The 22,109-nt window shown below is 34.4% G+C and overlaps 1 protein-coding gene across 13 annotated transcripts in view; it reads right to left on the reverse strand.

The window, feature by feature from the left end:
* The window catches only part of PICALM (phosphatidylinositol binding clathrin assembly protein), a 106,915-nt gene that overhangs the window by 48,047 nt on the left and 36,759 nt on the right, over window positions 1–22,109 (reverse strand). For all 13 annotated transcript variants that reach the window (XM_029914829.1, XM_029914830.1, XM_029914823.1 and 10 more), the window contains exons 3-7: window positions 20,965–21,040; window positions 17,764–17,866; window positions 4,666–4,759; window positions 2,086–2,197; window positions 371–477 (exon numbers count right to left, since the gene is read on the reverse strand). In XM_029914829.1, the coding sequence (XP_029770689.1) occupies window positions 371–477; window positions 2,086–2,197; window positions 4,666–4,759; window positions 17,764–17,866; window positions 20,965–21,040 (492 nt within the window). The remainder of the gene's footprint in view (window positions 1–370; window positions 478–2,085; window positions 2,198–4,665; window positions 4,760–17,763; window positions 17,867–20,964; window positions 21,041–22,109) is intronic.

Below are 22,109 nucleotides of genomic sequence, written 5' to 3' on the forward strand. Positions count from 1 at the left end.
CTCACACTGAAAATTCTCTACCATATAATAGGATAAATATGTTAAAATATTACATAGCTAATGCCAAACACAAAAATCTGTTGCACCACTCTATGCCACCTACCTGATTTTACAGAAAAATACACAATTTAAAAATAGATTGCCTTTCGATATTCAATATTGAATGAAATATATAAGGTATATCTTATTCATTACCATATCATATTCATAACATAATAAAGAATTCCATACAACATATATATGACTGAATATATGCTTTATTATATTTAAGATGTGTCTTTCATTTGGATAATGACTTATTTCTTCAAAATCTATACGTAAAGACAAAAAAAGCAAGTTAAGAGACCTAGTCAACTTAAGAACAGTTTACCTCTGCAACTTTAAGAAACTCTGAGATTCTTGTCATCCTAGTTAGAAACTTCTTATAGATGTCGAGACCTTCTTTGCACTGGTTCTTTTTCATATCAAAATATTTTTCTGCCAAAGGTAAATGTATAAATACTTTCATTCACATCAAAAGAAAACATTCAAAAATGAAAAAAATTAAGTAATAGCTTCAAAGAGATCATATAGGTGTCTCAAAGAACACACTCGCCCTACAGGAAAAATATCAGTGTTAAATTAGCTGAGATATTTAAATCGAATTAATACAGAGATGCTATTTTATTAAAGAGAGAAAAATCATTTGAGTTCACTCATACTACTAGTTTGTTCTATAGTATTTCTTCTTCACAATTCCCTTATTTGCATTTTTGTTAACACATTATACTTTTCTCCATTCCAAATATTCTTACTAATGACATATAAACATATACTACTTCCAAATATTCTTACTAATAAGATATTAACATATTAATAAAAATACCAACTTTACCATGTCCAAATGTCACCTGAAAAACTTATTTAAACTTATTATATAAACAGCAATAAAGAGCTTATTTTATAACTAATAATAGGTTGACTGACTCCCAAAACTATGTAGAAAACCTTCCATTTTTTTACTTGTGAAAAAACTAAGCCCAATTTCCCTATCTTCACAGATTAAAGCATCTCTAACAAAGTTTGTGAATAAGCCTATAAAAAGCAATTTTAATTTTTTTTTAAGTGGGGAGGGGAGGGAAAACAAGCACATTGGAGTGAATGCATTTGATGTCTGAGACTTGATACTTAGGCACTCTTTGCAGACTGTTACTCATGTAACAGTAAATCCCATGTTACTAAATCCCACAGAAAAAGAATGATTATTTCCAGGCAAAACTAAGTGTATTCTATGCTGAATACATACATTCCTAAAATGCCTCAAAAGTAAAAGGCATCCTAAAAAATAAATGTTTAATCCATTTAAAATAATTATCACATCCTCGCCAGCATCTATAGTTTCTTGCTTTGTTCATTTTAGCCACGCTGAGAGGCACTTTCTACAATAGCCAAATCATGGAAAGAGCCTAAATGTCCACCACCTGATGAATGGATCAAGAAGATATGGTGTGTGTGTGTGTGTATATATATATATTATGGAGTATTACATGGCAATAAGAAAGAATGAAACATGGCCATTTGTAGCAAAGTAGATGGACCTTGAGGGTGTCATGCTGAGGGAAGTAAGCCAGGCAGAGGACAGAAACCATATGTTTGCATTCATAGGTCCAACAGGAGAAATCTAACAGAGGACCATAGGGAAGGGAAGGGGGAAAGAGAGTTGGGGAGAGCGAGGGACACAAATCATGAGAGACTACTGAATACTGAAAATGAACCAGGGACTGAAGGGGAAGGGAAAGCGGGGGAAGGGGGTGATGGTCATGGAGGGGAGACTTGTGGGGAGAAGCACTGGGTGTTATATGGAAACCAATTTGACAATAAACTATTATAAACTTAAAAAAATAATTATCAATTTTAAAATTAGGCTTAGAAAAAAAAATCAATTTTATAATTAAAATGAAAATCATGTCTCCAAATAAATTGTTACAACCAATGAATAGCCCAAGGAGTGGTTAGAAAGCTCTAAGTAACAACTCAGACAATGTTATTTATCCATATAACACAAGATAAAAAAATAAAATGTTACTAAGCTACAACAATATTTACCCAACAGGTTAATAATTCCTTCATTGTATGCTGCAAACAGTCTAATTGCATCTTTGAACAGGAGCATGAAGGCAGCATTTATTACCCCATTTGTAAGTTCATTGCTATTAACCTGGGGAAAAATTTGGAAAAAAAAAAAAAAAAAATGAGCTAATCTTATGTTTTAAATGACAATAACTTCCCTCAAATTAAAATACAGTAATTTCAAATATTTATGTGTATTGGAGAAAAAGACATTTATTTCTTACAGAATTATATCCAAATAGTGCAAAAATGTGTCAGAGTTCAGATTTATGTAAAAACCACAAACAAAAATTCTGAAAATTCAATTTAATTCAGAAATAAGTCATAATGAAAAAAATATCCTCTAACTTTCAAAATTCCTAGGCAATCACCAAAGCACAAAGCTAAGCTAGGCAGAAGAAATGTATTTTTTAAATATACCTTTTCCCACTATTTTAAACAAACTTACCTTCAAAATGGTTATATTTCTATTTCATATGGTTATCTGGATTCTAAGGAGCTTAGCCCTGTACCTTACACATAAAGAATCAATATTATTATTACTGATATGCTGTAACAAAAAACCAGCACCAATTTATCAAGAATACTAGAAATACCTTTAGTTTTATCTCAAGAAATGAATCAAAAAGATAAACCAATTAATTTTAAGTTCTTCTTTAGAAAACACAAATAACTACTACATGAAAATTAAGTTGTTTTTAGGTATAGAAAAACATAGGCACCAAGTTGAATGGTAAACAACAAATTGGTCAATACTTGCAAAATATCTAACAAGGTTGATTTCCACTGTAGAGAATCCTAATAATAAAGCAAATGACAGACAATTCACAAAATAAATACTTACAGTTAATAACATGTGAAAAGACCTTCACTTACCAGGTAAATTAAAATATAAAAATCAAATTAAATCACTAAACTATTCTTTCTTTCTTTTTTTTTTTAATTTTTTTTTTGTTTTATTTATTTTTGATACTGAGAGACAGAGCATGAGAGGGGGAGGGGCAGAGAGAGAAGGAGACACAGAACTGGAAGCAGGCTCCAGGCTCTGATCTAGCTGTCAGCACAGAGCCCGATGTGGGGCTCGAACCCAGGAACGTGAGATCTGACCTGAGCCGAAGCCGGAGGCTTAACCGACTGAGCCACCCAGGCACCCCTAAACTATTCTTTCTTGAGCACCAGACTAGGAGTTACCAAAATAATCAAAACCAAGCTATTATTCAACGCTAACAAGGACAAAGGAAAACAGGTAACTGTTGACAGCTGACCAGGCTTAAGCCTTCTGTAATATAAGTTGGCAGTATTTATTAAAAATTTTAGTGTTCATGTCCTTTGATCCACCAAGTTCCTTTTCTAGGCATTAAATGTATGGAATTAGGTTTGTAAATATGTAGATATACACATTAACATACACAGTATTTAGTGTGTCCCCCCATCTGATTTTTCCCCATTTATTTTCTGAATTTAAAAAATCAAATAAATTCTAATCTCTGTCAACAGGAAGATTGTTATGTACAGTGAAGGAAAACATAGACTATGAAACACATAATTTTTTATATTTATATATTAAGTGAAAAAAGTTTCATGGTTGAATCCTCTAATCAAAACCAAAATGAGGCTTAGTAGTTACATCAATCCCTTATGTCTAAAAATATTTTATTATTTCAACCATAAAAAAATGTAAAAATCATTTCTTAGCTCACAAGTTTGACAATCTGTCCTAGATGGAAGCATCTACAGAATCCATTCATTGAATATTTCCTCAACACACACTCTATGTGTCACATGCCCCTTGACAATGGAGACACAGCAGAGAAAGAGCACACCTGGTCCCTGCCCTCAAAAAGTTTAAAGACTACCAACTAATAGCATAAATTAAAGAGAAAATCTATTTCTGCAAGAAATTGTCAGTTTCATTCACTAACTTGCATATATGCTCTTTATAAGCTCTAAAACAAAATGTTTAAAGACAGATGCCTCCAAAAGAACAGAGTTGAAAATGCTAACACTTAACATATTACAAACAAATGACAAAGCTTGCAATCTCGTTTAAATAATGATCATTAAACAAAAATTCCAGGGAACACAATGTTTTCTGACAATATATATATATATATAACAAGCTGTTAGAAGTGTATTTGAACTTCACTGTATTTAAGAACTGTCATACTCTTGAGTCCTACGATGTAGATAAAAGTGAAATATTAAGTTAGTTACTCATAAAGAAAATCTTTACACATATCTAAAAACCTTTATCAAAATAGATTTTCAGATCAATCATTTCACTCTCCCTCACTTTCTTTAGCTTGTATATATTCTCTATAATCCTAGAGCTTGAGAAACACTACCAAAGAAATCAGAGTAAATCTTAAAAAATCATATAAATACCAAGTAATCTGATTTGGGACCACATTTATAGAAAATCCTTAGCCAAATAGGGTATTAGTGTGAAAAAACTAGAGTTTATAAAAACTTGAGAATAAAGACTTGGACCAATTATAATAATATACATATTTTTAAACTTAAATGTTTATAAAAGCATTTGTGCAATCAACTTACATTAAAATCAAGAAGGGCATCCATCTGATTTTGAATAATTGGTACAGTTTTAAGGAGTTTTTCTGTGTTCATTGTTCTCATCACACCATCAGCCCTGTTTTAGAAAAAAGAAGTGAATTTGTTATTAAATCTACATTTTAAGCTCTCATCTGGTTCTCTATTTACAGAAAGAACGAGTTGCTATGAAACATATGTTTTTAAGTCATTACTGAATCTGAAACTTCAAGCAAAAGTTATATAGAAAAAACAAAAACAGGAAACATTGTATGTCCAACATCAACGAGCTAAAAAAAAAAAGTGTCGAAATATGAGAAATACAAGTTTACATTACAGAGTCAGGTTTACTGAATATTTTTCACATCTGTGAGGAAATCATCTGATCCTCACACCACCCATAAATAAAGGATTTCTTTAAAGGATTTTTCTACAGTTTCTTTAATTGAAAAAAAAAAATAATTTGCCTCAAATCACTACACCAGACATCATGAAGCCAGCAACTAAACTCAAGTCGTACTAAGCACTACTTTATTTATGGTGTTTTACTCATGACTCAAACACCAATGATCTGTAAGCCAAAATATTATAACTAAAATTGTTTTATTATAAAATAAAGTTAAATTTTACCAAATCATTTCAATCCAGCCATTAAAACATGTGATACTTAAGAGGAATGGTTTTTAATAAAGTATTGTGTTAAAATTCCCAAAAAAAAAGCTCTTTAAATATTTATTGCTTTAGGGGCGCCTGGGTGGCTCAGTTCGTTAAGCATCCAACTTCAGCTCAGGTCATAATCTCATGCCTTGTGAGTTTGAGCCCTGCCACTGGGCTCTATGCGGACAGCTCAGAGCCTGGAGCTTGCTTCAGATTCTGTGTCCCCGTCTGTCTCTGCTCCTCCCCTGCCCGTACTCTCTCTCTCTCAAAAATAAAATTAAAAATTTTTTAAATTTTAAAAATAGTATTTATTGCTTTAGGTATTTCTAAAAATAGATACAAGAAATATTAGCAGTACCAATACACTAGAATTTTACAACAGTGGTACCAAAAACACTACAGAACAGATACCTGGGGCTAAGGTACACAGTGAATATCAGGTTCCATGGCTTGATGTAGTATGTTTTTCAAATCCTTAAGAATCCTATAGATAGACTTTTTACATTTTGTAGACGACAAAGTTCTAGGATCAGTGAGATGACGTGATGGTCTAAGGTCAGAGAACTACTAGGTGGTACGGTCATTATGTAAACCCAAGTGTATTATCAGGCTCTAGAACAGTGCTACTAATAACCCTTCTGAAAAGTATATCGGTTTCTCTAATTTACAAATGACCTATACTTATAAACAGCCACTCTACTCTGAGCGACTACCCCTTCAATCATAACCTCAGATACCAGAAAAACAATTAGGCTATGAAAATGAACAACAAACAAAGACAAAATTGAGTTTAAAGAACAAACACTGCCTTAGCTAGGCAACTATTACCAGCCTTAGTCCAACAACTCTCCCCAGTAAGAAGAGGTAACCCATAGGTGCCTGTTTTCCTTCAAGTACTATACTCCACTGGTTGCTACCAGCTGCTGCAGTTTGGCATGAGGACACCACGTGGTCTAAACAACCATTTTATTTTCATACACCTCACTCTAATTTGATCAGTCTTCTTTTAGTTTTTGAAGTCATTTTTGACCTGATTGTCATTTCCGCTTTATCACAGAAGACCTAAATACTTTTCTTTGTTAATTTCAACATCTACATGGACAATCAATTCAAAATCTTAATCTCAAAGTCCCTTGACTAGAGACCCTATTCCTATGGTCATATCATTACCTCAGTGTCCCCAGAAACCACATTATCCCTACCCTACCACCAGTATGGAAAAAAAAATACAATTTAGACACCTATGACACTAACTCTTTAACCTTCAGCTGCCTTGGCAAAAACTATTTGACCTCATTATAAACTTGAATGTTTCAATTTCTACCACTACCCTTCTCATTGATCCTTATTTTTACTTCCTTCATCTAGCTTAGAATACCACAGATCATTATTGTGATAATTACCTTGCAAATACTCTTAACTCTCTTGTACCTCTCTTCTTGCCTTGCAGTCACTTGGCAAATTCATAATCCTGGTTAAGCAGCTGAGTGCTGGTAAAGAAAACTACACGACGGAGCAAACTAGTAAAACTCAATTTCATTATCATCAACCTCAAATAGGGACTCAGCACTGCCAGCAATCCTCTTAGCCTTCTTCAACAAATTCCTTTAAGTACTTTCAAACCTGATTCTCCCTCCCCTTCTTCCCTGCCTCCCTATATCCAACACAGAAACTATCAGCTCATAACTCCCAAATATTTCATTCAAAATAGAAAATGACACAAAGAGGCTGTTCGAGTCAATTCGCCAATCTTGTCTGGACCGATTCAGTGGAGGAAATCTCTTTCTAGGAAATATAATTACCATGCGCAGAGGGCCTCTGGATCCCACTCTGTCACAATCCTTTGGTTGTATTTCTTCTCCTCTAACACAGCACTGTACAACTATCTGCAATGGTGTAAATGTTCAGTATCTGCACAATTCAACATGGTAGCCACTAGCCACATGCAGCTCTTGAGTATCCAAAATATGGCTGATACAACTGAAGAAATAAATTTTGTATTTTATTTCACTTTAATCAATTTAAATTTAACTAGCCACATGTGGCAAATAGCTACCATATTGGACAGTGCAGCTCATTAATCTCTTCATTTACACTAAACCATTTCCACGAACATGCAAGCAAAATCTCTGTTATCACCATTTTTTAAACACACATACTCCACTAAACCCATATTCTCATTTAGCTTCGTCTCACAAAGCCAAGCATACCTCTCCAAAAGAGTTCCATGCCCTTTTCATTCATTATTCAATTCATCACAAAATAGTCTCCTCTCCTACCACTGGAGTTAAACTGCTCTAGTTTAGGTCATGTAGAAATTCTGTCTTGCTTCTCTGATGGGTACTTGTCTAACATATTATGACTAGACTTCTCACAGAATTTTCTTAAGTATCACTCTTTCACTTTATTTTCTTGGCTACTCATCCCCTATCCATCCTCCTAAATAAAGGTTGTATATGGTTGTATATCTCAAGTGTTCCCAGGCTCTCTCTTCTCATTCTATACTTACCCTCAGGAGATCATCATTCCCAAGAAAGAAACCACGAAGATGCCAATGATGTATTTATACTCCTAAACCAGAACTTTTAAGTTCTAAGTTAGTATGTCCAATTGTCTACTTCATATCTCACCTTGTATAAATCACAAGCATGACAAAACTAGTATTTCCAAAACTGAATCTTTAATTTTTTACCATTATGCCCAACCCTATCCCAACCCAAAATCTTCCCGGTAAAAGGTGCCCATCTCCCCAGTGACTTATACCAGAAGCCATAAGGACAATTTTGATTCCCCTGCTCCATCACTAGCTTCTACATCATTTCTTTCCAAAGAACTTCAAACTTCTCAATTAAGAAAAATCTTAACAGTCACCAAATGCTTTTTATCAGTCTTCAAAAGACTCATAATTAACAAACCCAAATTCTTCAGTATGATTCACACCAAATACGTGAAAATTCATATTCCATGAAGAACATGCTTTATGACTTCTTAAAAATATAATTCAATTCAGATCCTTCCTCCTCAAATATAAAAGCAATGGATTAAAAGCTAGTTATTCATGTCCTTATTTACAGAAAATACCTGGATTATTCTGTTTTGCTTGTTATATAACAGTATCTTGATACTTTAAACCAAATCAATTTAGATTTCAAGATAATTCAACTTAATACTATGAAAAAATGGAATATTAAACAAAAAGAAAACATGGGAACTGATGTTTAACAACCAACTGAAAAGATTAATCTACAGGCAAGATACTGGATTCATTTTTCATAGAACCACTTAATAGTTATCTTTTCAAAAACTGTTAATCACCTCTACGTTTAGACACTGTGGGAAGTCCTGAAAATACAAATAGGAGGAAGGCTATGGTGACCTCATGGAAGTGACAGTGTTATATAAAATCTAACGGAAGAAATAAGGTTTCCTCTGGGGCATCTGAGTGGCTCAGTCGGTTAAGCATCCTACTTCACCTCATGTTGTGATCTGATGGTTTGTAGGCTGGAGCCTCGCATCAGGGTCTGTGCTGACAGCTGGTCATCTGGGGCCTGCTTCAGATTCTGTCTCCCTCGCTCTGCCCCCACCCACTTGTGCATGTGCACGTTCTCTCTCTCTCTCAAAAAATAAACACTAAGAAAATTAAAAACAAAAAAGAAGTTTCCTAAAAGAAATCGTGCTTGAGTGAATTCTTGAAGAATTACAAGTATTTGCCAAAAAAACAGAAAAGATGCTTTACAAAGGAAGGCATTAGGTTTAAGCAAAAAGTCATTTAACCACTCCTGGGCAATAATTTATTTTAATAATTTAATATCCTATATTCCTATTAAAAATTACAGTTGAACTCCACCTCAGTTTTCTTATATCAAGATATATTCTAGATGAATCAAAGACCTGGACACAAAATATTGAATCCATAAATATATACAATGGAAATATATATATGTATAAATGAAAAAAATAAAATGTATCAATAAATAGGTAACTGATCATTTTGTGGGTAGAAAAGCTCATTCTGAGTGCCCTTAAAAAGAGAAAAGTCATAAAAATAAAGACTGTAATTCTGATTGCATAAGATCTTAAAACTTTTAATGTTTGAAAAAGTGGGAAAAATATGTGTAACTCATGACAATTTATCTTCCCAATACACAAAAAGCTTATTTGTTAAGAGTGTTTGCCATGTGCTAAGCATTACATACAATATTTCACTTAATTTTTACTACAATTCTAGTAGATAAGTCACTGTTTTCCATTTTACAGATGAAATAATTCAGTCAAGGCTCCTAATTGTGCCAGAGCATACTACTATTGTACAAATGGGTTCTACGTGTACCAAGACATTAATTTCTAACCCTTCAGCCTCAAGAAGTCTTAATTTAACCTACTGTCCTGTACAAATCGTATGTTTATGTGCCATGATATGGAAAAAATTAGCAAGTTGATGGATATATTGAAACTATATCCTTGTTCGTAGGAAAGTGCACTGAACTATTAATGGATAGAAATTATAAAAAAGCACGAGGTATGTAATCCACTCTCAAATGGTTCAGAAAAAAGTATATACACACAATGAGAATAATTAAGCAAATGTGAAAAAATTTTTAAATCTGCTGAATCTGAGTAAAGGATATAGGAGTTACCTACATTATTCTTGCAGTATTTCTGGAAGTGAAATTATTTCAAAATAAAGTTATTTTTAAAAAGTCAGCAAGTATGACCAAAGTATGTTACTAAAATTCTTCTTCTAACTACAGTGAAGATAGAATTCACACCGATTTATCTGATTAAACAGCCCATGAGCTCATAACACTCAACACAGTAAAAAAGAATACCTAATGGGACGAGGGCAAAAGATACTGAAAGGCAACAAAGTACAAATGGCATTTTAGGGGAGAAAGAGGCTCAATGTCACTATTTATTGAATTATTCAATGAATAAATTTAAAATGAACACCTAATAAGATACTTTTATGTGAGGAAAGAAGAACACAGTGGAAGAGGTATTTATAACTATATTTATGTCAATAATTTGGCATCACTTTCAGAAATAGGTCAAGGGTGATACATAGGGGTTATTTAGCACAAGGGCAATATATTTAACATTTTCGTATTAAATACCAAATTGCATGACATATCATAGTGAAACTGGCAAAATGTAAGGATAAAGAGAGAATTCTGAGAGCAGCGAGGGATAAAATGGCCCTAACATACAAAGGGAGCCCCTATCACAGTAGTTGCAGATCTATCTACTGAAACTTGCCAGGCCAGAAAGGAATGGCAGGAAATCTTCAATGTGATTAACAGAAAAAATATGCAGCCAAGAATCCTTTATCCAGCAAGCCTGTCACTCAGAATAGAAGTAGAGATAAAGGTTTCCCCAAATAAACAAAAATTGAAAGAATTCATCAACACTAAACCAGCCCTACAAGAAATCCTAAGAGGGACTCTATGAGGGAAATGCCGCAGGAACACAAGGTACCAGAGACACCACAAGAATGAACCCTACAGAGAACACAATGAATCTAAACCCACATTTTTCTATAATAACACTGAATGTAAATAGACTAAATGCTCCAATCAAAAGACACAGGGTACCAGAATGGATAAAAAACAAAATCCATCTATCTGCTATCTACAAGAGACTCATTTTAGACCTGAAGACACCTTCAGATTGAAAGTAAGGAGATGGAGAAATATCTATCATGCGACTGGACAAACTGGACTTTAAAGTAAAGGCAGTAACAAGAAATGAAGAAGAGCATTATATAATAATTACAGGGTCTATCCATCAGGGAGAGCTAACAATTATAAACATCTACGCACAGAATTCGGGAGCACCCAAATACATAAAACAGTTAATCACAAACAGAAACAATCTTATTGGTAAGAATGTGCTAATTCCAGGCAATTTCAATACTCCACTTACAGCGACAGACAGATTATCTAGACAGAAAATCACTAAAGAAACAATGGACCTGAACGACACACTGGAACACATGGATTTGATAGATATATTTAATACTCTACATCCTTAGGCTATGGGATTCACTTTCTTCTCAAGTGCGCATGGTACATTCTCCAAGAGAGACCACGTAACGGGTCATAAAGCAGCCCTCAATAAATATAAAAGAATTGAGATCATGCCATGCACACTTGTAGATCACAATGCTATGAAACTTGAAATAAATCACAAGAAAAAATCTGGAAAACCTCCAAAAACATGGAGGTTAAAGACCACCCTACTAAAGAACGATTGGGCCAAACAGGCAATTAGAGAAGAAATTTAAAAATATACGGAAACAAATGAAAATGAAAATGAAAATAGAATAATCTAAACTCTCTGGGATGCAGCAAAGGCAGTCCTAAGAGGAAAGCATATTGAAATCCAGGCCTATTTCAAGAAACTAGAAAAAGCACATATACAAAATCTAACAGCTCACCTAAAAGAACTAGAAGAAGAGCAGCAAGATCACCCCAAAATGAGCAGAAGAATAGAAATAATAGAGATCAGGACAGAAATAAACAATATAGATTCCAAAAACACAGTTGAACAGATCAATGAAACCAAGAGTTGGGTGTTTTTTAAAATTTTTTTAATGCTTTTTATTTTTTTAGAGACAGAGAGAGATAGCGCGAGCAGGGGAAGGTCAGAGAGAGAGGGAGATACAGAATCTGAAGTAGGCTCTAGGCTCTGAGCTAGCTGTCAGCACAGAGCCTGACGCGGGGCTTGAACCCACAAACTGTGAGATCATGACCTGAGCCGAAGCCAAATGCTTAACCGACTGAGCCACCCAGGCGCCCCTTGAGTTGGTTTTCTGAAAAAAATTGAAGGGCATTATATAATAATGACAGAGTCTATCCATCAGGAAGATAGATATTATTTGAAATGGATTAGATATGAAAAACAAAATTGATAAACCTCTAGTCAGGCTTCTCAAAAAGAAGAGAGAGAGCACCCAAATAGACAAAATCATGAATGAAAATGGACCTATTACAACCAATCCCTTAGAAATATAAGCAATCATTAGAGATTACTATGAAAAATTATATGTCATCAAACGGACAACCTAGAAGAAATGGACAAATTCCTAAACACAGAGGCACTACCAAAATTCAAACAGGAAGAGAGAGAAAATCTGAACAGATCCATAACTAGTGAAGAAATTGAATCAGTTATCAAAAATCTCCCAACGAATAAGAGCCCTGGGCCAGATGGCTTCCCTGGGGAATTCTACCAGACATTTAAAGGAGAATTAATACCCATTCTTCTCAAGCTATTCCAAAAAATAGAAATAGAAGGAAAACTTCCCGACTCATTCTAAGAACCCAGCATCACTTTAATTCCCAAACCAGACAGAGATCCAGCAAAAAAAGAGAACTACAGGCCAATATCCTTGATGAATACAGATGCAAAAATACTTAAGAAGATACTAGCAAATCGAATTCAATAGCATATAAAAAGAATTATCCACCATGATCAAGTGGGATTCATTCCTGGTTACAGGGCTGGCTCAATAATCGCAAATCCGTCAATGTGATATATCAAATTAACAAAAGAAAAGATAAAAACCATATGATCCTGTCAATAGAGGCAGAAAACACATTTGACAAAATACAGCATCCTTTCTTAATAAAAACCCTCGAGAAAGTCATACTTAAACATCATAAAAGCCATTTATGAAAAGCCCACAGCTAATATCATCCTCAATGGGGAAAAACTGAGAGCTTTCCGCCTGAGGTCAGGAACACGACAGGGATGTCCACTCTCACCACTGTTGTTTAACATAGTGCTGGAAGTCCTAGCATCAGCAATCAGACAACAAAAGGAAATAAAAGGCATCAGAACTGGTAAAGATTAAGTCAAACTTTCACTTTTCGCAGATGACATGATACTCTACATGGAAAACCCGACCGACTCCACCAGAAGCCTACTAGAACTCATCTATGAATCCAGCAAAGTTGCAGGGTACAAAATCAATGTACAGAAATCGGTTGCATTTTTAGACACTCATAATGAAGCAACAGAAAGAGAAATACAGAAAGTGATCCCATTCACAATTGCACAAAAAACAATAAAATACCTAGAAATAAACCTAACCAAAGATATAAAAGATCTGTATGTAGAGCAAACTTATGAAGGAAATTGAAGATACAAAGAAATGGAAAAACAGTCCATGCTGATGGATCGGAAGAATAAACATTGTGAAAATGTCATTACTACCCAAAGCAATCTACACATTCAATGCAATTCCCATCAAAATTGCACCAGCATTCTTCTCAAATCTAGAACAAACTATCCTAAAATGTGTATGGAACCACAAAAGACCCAGAAGAGCCAAAGTAATATTAAAGAAGAAAACCAAAACGGGAGGCATCACAATTCCAGACTTTAGCCTCTACTACAAAGCTGTCATCATCAAGACAGTATGGTATTGGCACAAAAACAGACACATCGAACAATGGAATAGAAATCAGAACCCAGAATTGGACCCACAAATATATGGCCAATTAATCTTTGACAAAGCAGGAAAGAATATGCGATGGAAAAAAGACAGCTACTTTAGCAGGTGGTGCTGGGAGAACTGGACAGCAACATGCAGAAGAATGGAACTGGACCACTTTCTTACACCAGTCACAAAAATAAACTCAAAATAGATGAAGGACCTGAGTGTGAAACAGGAAAACTATCAAAACCCTAGAGCAGAAAGCAGGAAACAATCTCCTTGACCTCAACTGCAGCAATTTCCTCCTCGACAGATCCCCAAAAGCAAGGGAATCAAGAGCAAAAATGAACTATCAGGATCTCATCAAGATAAAAAGCTTCTGCATTGCAAAAGAAACTATCAAAAAAACTAATAGACAACCAACAAAATGGTAAAAGATAGTTGAAAAGGACATATTGAATAAAGGGCTAGTATCCAAAATCTACAATGAACTCACCAAACTTCACACCCAAAAAACAAACAATCCAGTGAATATATGGGCAGAACACCTGAACAGACACTTCTCCAAAGAGGACATCCAAAAATGGTCAACAGATACATGAAACAATGCTCAGCGTCACTCATCATCAGGGAAATACAAACCAAAACCAGAGATACCACCTCATGCCAGAATGGCTAAAATGAACAAATAAGGAGACCATAGATGCTGGCGAGGATGTAGAGAAATGGACACCCTCCTACACTGTTAGTGGGAAAGTAACCTGGTGCAGCCGCTCTGGAAAACAGTGTGGAGGGTTCCTCAAAAAATTAACAATAGAACTCCCCTATGACCCAGCAATAATAGCACCAAGGGATACAGAAGTGTTGATACACAGGGGCACATGTACCCCAATACTCACAGCAGCACTTTCAACAATAGCCAAATCATGGTAAGAGCCTAAATGTCCATCAACCGATAAATGAATCCAGAAGATGTGGTGTTTATATACAATGGAATACTACATGGCAATGAGAAAGAATGAAATCTGGCCATTTGCAGCAACATGGATGGACCTAGAGGGTGTCATGCTAAGTGAAATAAGTCAGGCAGAGGTCAGATACCATATGTTTTCACTCATAAGTGCAACAGGAGAAACTTAACAGAGGACCATGGGGGAAGGGAAGGGGAAAAAATAGTTGGGGAGAGGGAGGGAGGCAAACCATGAGAGACTCTTGAATACTGAGAACAAACTGAGGGCTGATGTGGGTGGGGGAGAAGCAAAGGGGGATAATCGGCATGGAGGAGGGCACTTGTGGGGATGAACACTGGGTGTTATATGGTAACCAACTTGACAATAAAGTATATAAGAAAAAAAATTAAAAAGAACACAAATACATAGGAGCACCTGGGTGGCTCAGTAGTTAAGTGTCCGACTTCAGCTCAGGTCATATCTCAAGGCTCATGGGTTTGAGTCCCCCATGGGGCTCTGTGCTGACAGCTCAGAGCCTGGAGCCTGCTTCAGAATCTGTGTCTCCTTCTCTCTCTCTCTCTCTCTCAAAAATAAGTATTTAAAAAAAAAATACATAATTGGGGTGCGTGGGTGGCTCAGTCAGTTAAGTGTCTGACTCTCGACTCTGGCTCAGGTCATGATCCCAAAGTTCGTGCATTTAAGCCTTGTGCTGGGTTTCATGCTGACATGGAGAGCCTGCTTGGGATTCTCTCTCCCTCTTTCTCTCTCTTTCTGCCCCTCCATCATATGCATGTGCTCTTTCTCTCAAAATAAATTTTTAAAAAATACAAATCTATAAAAGAAGGGTCAAAAGGATGCACTGCTTTTATAAGATAAAAAATAAGAGTAAATCAAATATACATCTAGAACAGAATGCTACAGTCATTCAAAAGAATGAGATCTTTGAGTACAGACTAAAACATCTAAAATACACAAGAGGGAAGAAAGTAGTCTTCAATACTATAACCCAATTGTCATGTGATTTTCTATGGGCCTTCATACACATATTCATTCCTATTTACACACAGAAAGCAAGTTACATATACTAAAGCCTTAACAATTCTTACAAGTTTCCTAAGTTATAATATAGGTTGCTATCCTGCCTCAGTTTTTAAAGTGTATTAGTTTTGTAAACATAAAAAAAATTATTACCCTAATAAATGCAACTGTACTATTTATTACAAAGTCCTCTCCATAACTCAAACAGTTCACAGAGGTTCTAGCCATGATAGAATAAATTTTTTTTGACATAGTAAGTTTTAAGTGCTGCCACATTCTCAACTTACAGTCTATCTCCTATATTTTTCCTTTCTTATTAATACATTACATATATATGTACATATGTAGTTATCTGTATATGTCAATTCTGTGCTTCTTGGTTCACTCAATTATGGTTCACTGATTCACTTTCCCTATTCTGTAAGAGTAATTTCCTAAGTCAATATTAAATATATCATGCATAATCAAAGGCTGTTCTCAGCTTTGTTAAATATAGAAATGTAGGGGCGCCTGGGGGGCTCAGTTAAGTGTCCCACTTGCGATATGGCTCAGGTTATGATCTCAAAGTTTATGAATTCAAGCCCCATGCTGCGCTGCATGCTGACAGTACAGAGTCTGCCTGAGATTTTTTCTCTCCCTCTCTCTCTGCCTCCCCCACTCTTCTTCTCTCTGAAAATAAACTTTAAAAAAAAATGCAGCAACTCTCCTCAATCACAAAACTAGTCCTTCAAAATAATACTATTTAAAAATTGTATTAATCTGAAATCTACAGATACCTTGAAGATTGGCTTTGCTGAATACACTTTACAATATAGTATTACTGTAAGCCCAACCAGGTTCATTGGACAGGATACTGGAATTAAGAACCAAACTTCTAAGATGAACTCCTCTATTATCATCTTACAAATGACAAAGTATTTAAACATATGAAACACAATCTGTGAAATTTAGTTTTGGTTAAGTTCCAAATGAATCACCTCCTGATTAATCTGGAATAGTGACACAGACCATTTAGGTTCAGTTTTTAAAATGCTTAAATTAAGGGGTTACTTCTACATTTGTATTAAATTTTCCATTTCAAGAGCCCTACTTATTCATTCATTATTTCAGAGAGAGAGAGAGAGAATGTGCAAGTGGGAGAGAGGTGCTTGGCATGGAACCTGATACCTGATGTGTGGCTCAATACAATGACCCCGGGATCATGACCACAGCTAAAATCAAAAGTTGCACACTCAACCAACTGAGCCACCCAGGCGCCCCTCAAAAGAACAATTTAAAGAAAACATCAATTGTTTAGATATTTGGGAAGCAGGGAAATTCAGAAAGGCATTCACAAAAATATTTCTGCAGAAGCCAGATACCCCTTAGGGCAGTCTTTAAGAGCTATAAGGGTTATAAATGCCCCTTAAGAATGTCTTTATAGTGGCTTTATCCAAGGACTTCTCCTATATCCTAAGAAAAATCTGTATACCAGGCTGTATCAGGTAGCGATCCACATTAGAACAAGGATGGTATAACTTGAATACATTTTTCTAGGTGAGAAAAGCCAGACTCAAAAGGCCACATAATGTATGATTTCATTTATCTAAAATATCCAGAACTGAAAATCCATAGAGATAGAAAGTAGATTTGTAGTTGTCAGGGTCTGGAGAAAGAGGGAAATGAGAAGTGATTGGTAATGGGTATAAGGCTTTTCTTACAGGAATGATAAAACACTCTGGGATAGTGATGTAGCACACAACTTTGTAAATATACAAGAACCCACTTAATCATACACTTCAAAGTAAGGGTGAATTCTGTGTTGTGAATTATATCTCAATAAAGCTATTAGAAAAAAATTAGAAAGCACTTTTTAAAATCCTAACACAATCAAAGCATATGATGTACTTCAAAGAAAAATAAAATTCTTATTTTAAACTGGCCTAAAATTCCATAATTCATATCTAGTAATTTCTATGATTTACCTTTTAAAATATTCAAATCCAACAGATATCAAAAGGGGGGGGAAGCTTAACTCACCCTCTTTTCACTTTTGTGAAATCAAATGCAACTTGTCTGTATGAAACTGCTTTTTCATTAAGATATCTACTATACCGCCTAATAAATGTAGACATGTCATATCCTGTAAGAAAAGAAATAGAAAATGTTTTCTTAAATTATTAAAATCCCAATTTGCTTAGAAAACCAACTCATTTCATCCAAAGGCCATAATATCTTGCTACCCCAATTCAATCTAGTAATGGAAATTAAGTGACTAATAATGAATAGCATCACATTAAAATCTCTTAAGACTTCACATGTTTTAAGTCAGGTATGTCATAGGTAGCTTTGTAAAACCTCCTCCCTTAAAATTTCACTAAAATGATATTTTTATTACACTTCTGATCAACATTCCTACAGGAATTGGAAAACCACGTTCTCTTAAATAGTACCTGTTAAACTCGTAACTCAAACCAAACATCATATGGAACCATAAGTCCCTCTCCTCAAATCAGTAAGCAATTTTATAATTTTCATACTTAAGAAATCTTCAGTTATATATTATTTGGAACAACCAAACTTATGTGTGCCAACCTTATAAAAAGCACAAAAAATTACTGTATAGTATGATGAAAGAAATGGCAATATGTAAGTTTAAGGCATAATAAGAAAGAACAATATGGATGTTTTCACTAAAACTTTCTCTAAGATTTTCTTTTATCATAATCATGAGATTTGAAAACTTCAATAAATAATATCTAATCAATGTTATTAAAACAACATCTTTATATTTTAGTTACTGCCTGGCTCAAGAATATCTATTCATATTTTTCTACTCATTAAAAAGCAGGTCCATTTTTAGCTCATCTTCACCAACAAATTTCACTTTATTTGAGGATCTCTACTACTTCAAAAGGATAATACCAAAAGAGTAACAACAAAAATGTAAAACAACTGAATTTAACATCATTACCAATTCATTTATTCAGCAAATATTTCTTGAGTCCTACTAAGTGCCACAGGAGAAAAATCAATGAACAAAATAGAAAAAATAACATTACTGTCCTAACGTATGCTCCTAAGTACTATTTATAAGGTGTTACATCCTCACATTCCGCAGCTCTTTAGTTTATACTGTTCCCTCCAATTAACTTTACTCCATCCTCCTGCTGAGAGAAATACCTACCATCCTTTAATCTCTGACACTTCCCTGAACTCTGTATTTCCACATTATTCTTACTTCATGTACAGTTCCTAGCGATTTGATGTACACTAGTACTAATGTAACTCACTAGACTGGAAGCTTGCATGTGTGTGTGTGTGTGTGTGTGTGTGTGTGTGTAGATATATACATATATATATATATATATATATATACTATAAAATATAATAAAATATACCAGACTCCACCCAGCAAATTATATGAGCAACCAAAATCAACTGTCAAAACCAATGAATTACATACTTTTATCATTTGTTTTATCTTTATAATCTCTTCAGAATATGAGCTTCAGGCAAAAGGATTAAAAAATGTTCTCTACATAAAAGGAATAAAAGTCCTAAAGTCTTAGTACTAAAAGTGCTTAATTTCCATCTTAAGTGGAAAATCAGTAGCTAATAAGACACCAAACCCCCCATTTGCATATATGCAAATACTCTGCTTTAGAGTAGTGGTTTACAAATTATTTTCCAGAGACTCTTTAAGTTCATATAAACAGAAATAAAACGATAAGTAGCGTTCCTTCCATATCCCTCAAAAACGATCAGCTCCAGTTTTATCTGTTATATATTTCTGGCTTCTATTTAGGATTTTATTTGAAAAAGCGATTACACTGCTTAATTAATTTAACTACTCGCATCACTACATCTATTATCAAAATAAAATCAATCTTATAACACTTAGTTCTATATATATATTACTGGCCTTCCCAAATCTCTGGAAGATAGGGTATTTGATTCATTCTAATTAATAAATACTTCCATCTCCCAAAAGTGAACAAGTACTGAACTGGACAGTCCCTAACCCAAACATTGCTAGTCACTAAATTCCACTGATGTTATCTCCACAAAAGCCAAAATTCAGGTCATTAACTTTCTATTAGATAACGAAAACGTTCTACTAGATGACCAAAAAAAATCAGGAAAGTTTCAATGTCTTCAAGACTTTATCACTATAATTCAACTTGTACTTAGGTATAACACTTTCCTTATAACACACAGTCCTCCCTCTACTCAAAACCTGATGGTTTCTCACTGCATTATAAAATCCCAACTCTATCAAAATTTTCTGCATGTGATTTTGGCCCCAAACAGCTTCTACAGGGCTGTCACTACATGTTCTCCAATATATCATCCATCCATTCTATTCATATTCATTTGCTCTATAGTTAATCTTAAATTTCCCATGCTCTTTCATGTACACCTTTGCTTAAGCCTACCTATGTCCTTATCTAGCTTTCAAACCTCAGCACAAAATCTCCCCTTTTCCAAAAACATTTCCCAGATTGAGCCCTATTATTGAATATTCCCAGTCAGTTGGTAGGTTCTTTGTGATGTTATTCCTAGAGCTGCCATTGTACAATATTAAAGGCCTACTTTGGGATCTAAATACAACAGATTCCAGTAAGACACAATGTGCATGGAATACAACAACATAGCAATCTCAAGTTACTGAATTAAAAGTAAAATAAACAAATAAGAGGTGTGAGCATCAATGAGCAAATCATCTGAACAACACAACATACTTACCTTTGCTACTAAAATGTATGATATTCCCAATTAATTTCTTGCAATAAAGCATAAAATAGTAACAGTAACAATGAAAGCTCTTACTAGTGTTTCCTGTATGCCAGGCACTGTTGTAAGCACTTTACAATTATTAACTAAGTTAAGCCTCATAACCACCCTACCGGGTAGGCTTTATCATTATTCCTGACTTTACAGATAAAGGGAGGTAAAGTAACTTGCTCAAGTTCATGCAGCTGGTAAGTGGTAGACATGGGACTGAAATCAGGCAGTTCAATTCCAGAGTCCATACTCTGAAAGCTCATTCATATTCTATATCTTAGAGTTCTAAGTACAAAAATCAATCTTAGCCTTCACATTAAAAGTTTTTTTATTCCCGACATCTTTCACTAATATATGAAATTCTTCCACAGCACATATTCTAAAAGAAAGAGTTCAACTCTACAATAATCGTCATACAAGGTTGATTTTCTATAATGAGTAACGTGTCTTTACCTTGCAATCCACTTTTATCCAAAAAATTGCTTAAGTTAAACAATGTGTTTCTTGAAGCCAAATACTGAATAAAACGCTGGAAAACAAACAAACAAACAAATAATTATGTCAAATGAAGATAATGCCATCTAACAAAGACTAATCTGAGAATGTGGGGGCGGGGGGAGGTGGTTGTGTCTACAACACATTCCATTAAGCTTATCTAGCTTAAATTTCTCATCCTCAGTCCTATTAACTAGTACCAAACCTTAAAACATAATCCATATTTTTCACTAGCATACAGGAATTTATTAAAGCCGAATACCTATGGTTTCAGTATTACCTAAAATGAAGTAAACACTTTTAACCTGGAACCAGAAATTTTGGCTTTACTGCAGCACTTAGGGCTAGAACTAATCATACTCAAGTGGCATCTTTTCTTTAAACATCTACCTGGTGACCCAATTTTTATGACCTTTTTAAAAACAAAATCCTTGTAATCATACAAGAGAACAGTATTACATAGACATCCCCCCTTACCCACGGTCCAGATTAAACACATTGCCATGTTTACTTTAAATTTTCTCAGAGAAACAAAACATTAAAGACTCTTGAAGACATACAATCTTCATTCTTCAATGAGATCTTCAATCCCATTTCCTTCCCTCTTAAAAGGCAACAAGTTTCTGAAGTAGGTATATATCATTCCCACACACATTTTTTCTATATATACAACCTATAAATTGTATGTAATTTTTTCTATTTTGAATTTACAGAAAAATCATACTGTACTTATTCTTTTTGAATGTGCTTTTTAACAGCTTTTTCCCCAAGAAAAAGTTTAATTAATATATGTAGATCCAGTTCATTCATTTTAAATGAGGTTCTAGTATTTCAATGACCTACTGTATCATTATGTATCTATTTCTTCATGGATATTTAAGTTCTTTCCAACTTCACTATTATTAACCATGTTTCACAGACATCTTTGTACTTGGTCTCCATGTGCAAATATATGAGTTTCTCACGATGTAAACTTAGGGTTAAATTTTAGGGTCAGCATGTAGGCAAAAGTTCATTTTCTCAAAATACTGTCAAAATTCTCTCCAAAGTGCTTACCACAGAACACTATCTTAACTTCCCTTAATGTACAACCTCTAAAACAG

This window comes from Suricata suricatta, chromosome 11 (genome assembly GCF_006229205.1).
Source record: "Suricata suricatta isolate VVHF042 chromosome 11, meerkat_22Aug2017_6uvM2_HiC, whole genome shotgun sequence".
In the NCBI taxonomy this organism is placed as follows: domain Eukaryota; kingdom Metazoa; phylum Chordata; class Mammalia; order Carnivora; family Herpestidae; genus Suricata; species Suricata suricatta.